Here is a 5,000-nt window from a genome sequence, read left to right on the forward strand (position 1 = left end):
CTTTATTCTTTTATTTATTTATTTATTTATTTATTATTATTATCATTATTATTATTATTATTATTATTATTATTATTATTATTATTATTATTATTATTATTATTATTATTATTATTATTATTATTATTATTATCATTATTATTATTATTATTATTATATTTACCTTATCTCATTTTCACTGTGCTTCTGTCCCCAAACATCGCCTTCAACTTTCCGTTCACCTCTTCCGCAGCCGCAGAACTTGGTCCTGATGGGAGAGTTCCCAGAATGCGCAGTCAAGTTGTGCGACTTCGAGATCTCGCGCAAGTTGACACCCGGGCGAGAAGTGCGTGAGATCCTCGGAACACCGGACTATGTTGGTGAGTGTGAGCTTTCGTTGTTTGTGAGTGCGTGTTCGTGTTTCTCTGGAGACTTGGAAGGGGTTTAGGTTGCATTTGATATCCGGGTTTTATTGCGAATGTATTTCCTGTTATTGTATTGGGTTTGTTTTATTAAATGTACAAACAACGATATTTTACGCGCGATGGAGGAGTAATGTTCCCTTTAAACAAATAACTTTACATTTTTTTTTTTCGGTGGTGCCTGAATAGTATGTGTTTATAATTTTAAAGTAAATCAAGCAAGGCATATCATCCTGCAAACTTTCGGTAAAATATCCAAGTGCAAAGAAGTCTCATGATTAAGCAGTTTACCAAAAAGACAAACGTATCTGCACTCACTCGCATAAACATTCCCTCGAAGGTGCATCAAAATGTATCTTTAAATCACGGAAATGAAGACGTTTCATCACTCTCAGTCAAGAGGTTTCCCAGCTGCCAAGGGCGGGTTAGAGGACGTCACAGAACGAGAATATCCTGCCTTGCAACGCTGCCTCAACCGGATCCTTCTATGCCTCTCTAGTTATCGGGTCACGGAGCAAGAGACGGTGTTATCATATTCTTCCCGTCACGTGTGCTCATTCACGTCACGTGTGCTTATGTAGTTTTGTTTATGTTGCGAGTGAGAACCTGAGGTGGATCATGACTTTTTTGTTTATTTATTTATTATTAGCTTGTTTTGGAAATGGACGGTCGTAACACCACTTCAAGTGTGGTTAAATATCAGGCATATTTTTTTTTTACAATATTTAGGTAAATTTGTTACATAAGCAAAAAGGATAGCGTTTATTTCTATACACTTTACCAGCGATCCGTATTTCTCTACTGAGTAACTGATTTCCAAAACGATTTCATGTGACCTGCTTATGAGCCATATACATTCTGTAATATAGCACAGAATATTGGTTAATCATATATCAGCTTCAGTATATATTAGTATAATCGGTAATATATTAGAATCCATTCTCTTCTACCATTATCTTCTTGTTCCCGTCTCTTTCCTCCTTCTGAACGTGTTTATGCAGCGTGTGGGCATGTTTTTGTGCTTATGTGTGTGTGGATGTGCATGTGTTCATGCACTTGCTCGGGAGTACTTACTCACGAGGTACACGCGTCTGCACTTATGCATGCATACATGGAAGTGTATCTTTGTGCATGTGTATCTCTCGCTGTCGAAACTAGCTGACTGTTTACATATGGCATTCCTGACGGCTCTGGCGTTGGTATGCCTGTTAGCATGATATCCTGTTGTAGCAGATTGTTTAATCATGATAATCACTCCATCAGCATTATCATAATGGAAAACGGGAGGAGCGCGGGCGCGGAGTACTGCTGCTGGAACTCTGCTCGGTATGAAGACCTGTACTGGACGACCTCGCCGCGGGTCTCGCGGCTCGCGTCGCGGGCTCGCCGGGCTGTCACTGGCCTTTGCTTTATCGTTTTGCTCTTTGACGATATGATGTTTATTTCCTTTCTTTAATAATACATAAATTATTTACCTAGCTAATTACAGTTGATAAGGGACCGTTTTTTCCGGAGTCTAATCGGTAACCTACTTTGATATTCTCTTTTCATTGTCGTCCTCATTAGCATCAACATACGTCGACTTCATTGAATTGAGATCCGGCGCTATCAACTCTGTTATCAGCTCATTCAATGACGTCATCGCAGTAGCTCCCAAGGGACGTCGTTACTTCCTAGCTCCTACGTCTACTCCGCCCAAAGAAAAAAAAGAAAGAAAAAACAGACAAACGCGCACGTATCCACACCCACACCCACACACACGCACACGCATACGCACACGCACACGCACACGCATACGCACACGCACACGCACACGCACACGCACACGCACACGCACACGCACACGCACACGCACACGCACACGCACACGCACACGCACACGCACACGCACACGCACACGCACACGCACAAGCACACGCACGTACGCACGCACGCACGTATGCATGCACACACACACACACACACACACACGCACACATACACACACACACACACACACACACAAACTTCTCCGAAGCTCCGAGAATCTTCGAGAAGCTTCGAGGCCCCCGCGGCGATGGGATCCCGCGCTTTATCGCTATCTACGGATCGTTGCGCCGGCGAATATGACCATCTAGGAGCGAACTTGATCTTGTTAATTGGTTGCAACATCTCCCACCTGCATGCCAGCGATCGTACGTTACCTGGGCGGCCGCGAACTCTGCGCTTTGCCCCGCCTGCGCTATTCTTGGACGCTGCTAATTAGCGGGACGAGGAACCGTGCGCGCGGCTTCCATCGGCGGCCCGGTCGCTCTCGCACGGGCCAGTCGTAATGAGGGTATTGATAACTACATTCTTAGTGATAAGCATAATAACAGAAATGATAATACGATGATTAAAACAGTGACAAAAGGAATAACTGGAACAAAATCGTTAAGAATATTGACATTATTGTTATTATTAGCATAACAATCTTCGGTGCAACCATGATACAGCAGCGCATGATACAGCAGACAGAATGTCTGAGTCTAATCATTTCAATTTTTGCTGCTTTTTGCTAAGGCAACTTTATGCATTCCACTTTTTGTTCATTCAGTATGAGTTGATGAATCATCGTTTTTACTTTTTTTTCGGGAATTAAAATTCGCTGAATGATAATGCTATTAGCGACATTGTACACGTTATTGCTCTCTCTGAAATCATATCTTATCCGTAATGCAAGCAACAAAAATTGCTGTCCAATTCTCTTGATTGACGTCATACTGAGTCCGAGGATGTTATCACGTGTTTGCCGACCACAGTAGCTAACCGCAGCACCACTATCTCGCCAAGATCACGTTCTACCACGCCTTAGCTGTGTGTTGGACCCTTTAGTGCTGTTTTCACTCTTTTAGCACAAATCAAACTCTCTAATCATGTAACTTGATAAATCCTATTGTATTTTCTAATGCACGGACCATAATGGTATTAAAAGACACTAAACTCACTACGAACTGGAAAGTTGCCGTAGGATTTATGGGGAAACATTATACACTGACAAGAAAAACAATAATAAAATTAAAAAATAAAGACGGTTCGTTTACGATACATTCCGAGGTTCGTTCCATCCACAAGCACACAGCCATCCCATCTCATATGCCTCCTCTCTCGTAATTTTACTCCATATGCCTGTTTTGCAGTTTGTACCTTAAGGACCCGTCCTGTAGAAACCTTAGCACCACGCCTCGAAGTAACATTAGCACAGTACAATTATACCTTCACTTCTTCCTGTACTGTGAAGATGGATCCGTTCGGCTGGAGTGTCAAGGCCGCTTGTTTTTCTTTTATTGTCATGATTTTTTGCATTAAGACCACGTGTTTTTTAAGCTGGGTGCGCAGTTCGGTTAACCGCAATATCTTGTCTACATACAGGGTTACAAATGATGCCAACCCTGTAACACGACCAATATATTGTCTCTAATCTTGTTTTCTGATCCTCACAGTACTGCTAAGAAATAGATATTAGTCATAGAATAAATATTGAAATAACGGACAAGAAAAGATAATAATTTGCTCGGATGTTCACACATGTTGCTATCTGAAATCTCACACATACTCTGTCTATCAACTTGCAATCTGTACCAAAAGCTTAGTTCTTATCTCTCATTCCTATACAGTTTCCTTTCTCTTATTTTGTCAACGCCTGTAATAATAAAAATGCTTAACAATAGCATCATGCAACCCTAGCATATGCCCACAATTTCCCCTAACTTTTAAAGGAGCTTCCATCCCGGAACACAGTGTGACCCAACCCCGCCCGATCCCTTACCAGCACTCACACGCGCGGATCAGAGAGATTACTTATCGCGGGAATAAATTTTCTTCAGTGCTCACATCCGTAAACAAGTGACGTGCGAGGGCCATAAGCGATACCTTCCAAGCATGACCAGCGACGCATTAAGGGACGCAACGTGGCACCCGAAGACCTTCTGCGGCGCCAGTTTCGTTCGCGGGTGCCATCAAGAGCCAAGGTGTCTACTGGCAGGAACAACGGGGTTCGTGACAACAGGTGATGCAACGTACACAGCCGTCCGCGCCGAGTGGTTGGCCTTGCAGATGCACCGTTGCCCCTTTATGGAATTGCAATGAATTAATTGTTGATTGTTGTCAGTGATGGATGGCCAGCGAATTCAACATTATTTCTGTACCTGTCATGATCAGGGAGATTCTAGATGTTAATTATTTATCATAATCGGATGGACACGTATGTTCAGCGGATCTGGCCTGACGGAGAGGTTCCGCAGGAGGATAACTCGCCAAAACACCATAAACAGTATGAGCAAACAAAAACAAAACCCAAACAAAAAACAAAAACTCAAAGCTGCCAGAGGAACGTGACCAGCTGTGGCGGGCAGGTGGTTTGGCGTAGCGTGTGCGAGTGAGGGCCCTCCACCTACTGAACGGTATAATTGATACTGTCGACAATGCTGCTTCCGCGGGTAAACCAGGCGGTGATTCATGCTTACTTTCATTAGCGGGGAAATGGGGGAGGAAGCTCGTCATCCGAAGAAAACATCCTGGATTTGTATGCATATATTATTGCGATCGTCACAACGAGGTCTCTTATTCAGTACTTGTTCT

The 5,000-nt window shown here is 43.0% G+C and overlaps 1 protein-coding gene across 1 annotated transcript in view; it reads left to right on the forward strand.

The window, feature by feature from the left end:
- Positions 1-5,000, forward strand: part of LOC125036412 (zinc finger CCCH domain-containing protein 13-like) — a 184,768-nt gene that overhangs the window by 144,935 nt on the left and 34,833 nt on the right. The window contains exon 4 of the mRNA XM_047629006.1: positions 233-359. Coding sequence (XP_047484962.1) covers positions 233-359 — 127 coding nt within the window. The remainder of the gene's footprint in view (positions 1-232; positions 360-5,000) is intronic.

Source organism: Penaeus chinensis, chromosome 21 (genome assembly GCF_019202785.1).
Source record: "Penaeus chinensis breed Huanghai No. 1 chromosome 21, ASM1920278v2, whole genome shotgun sequence".
Classification (NCBI taxonomy): domain Eukaryota; kingdom Metazoa; phylum Arthropoda; class Malacostraca; order Decapoda; family Penaeidae; genus Penaeus; species Penaeus chinensis.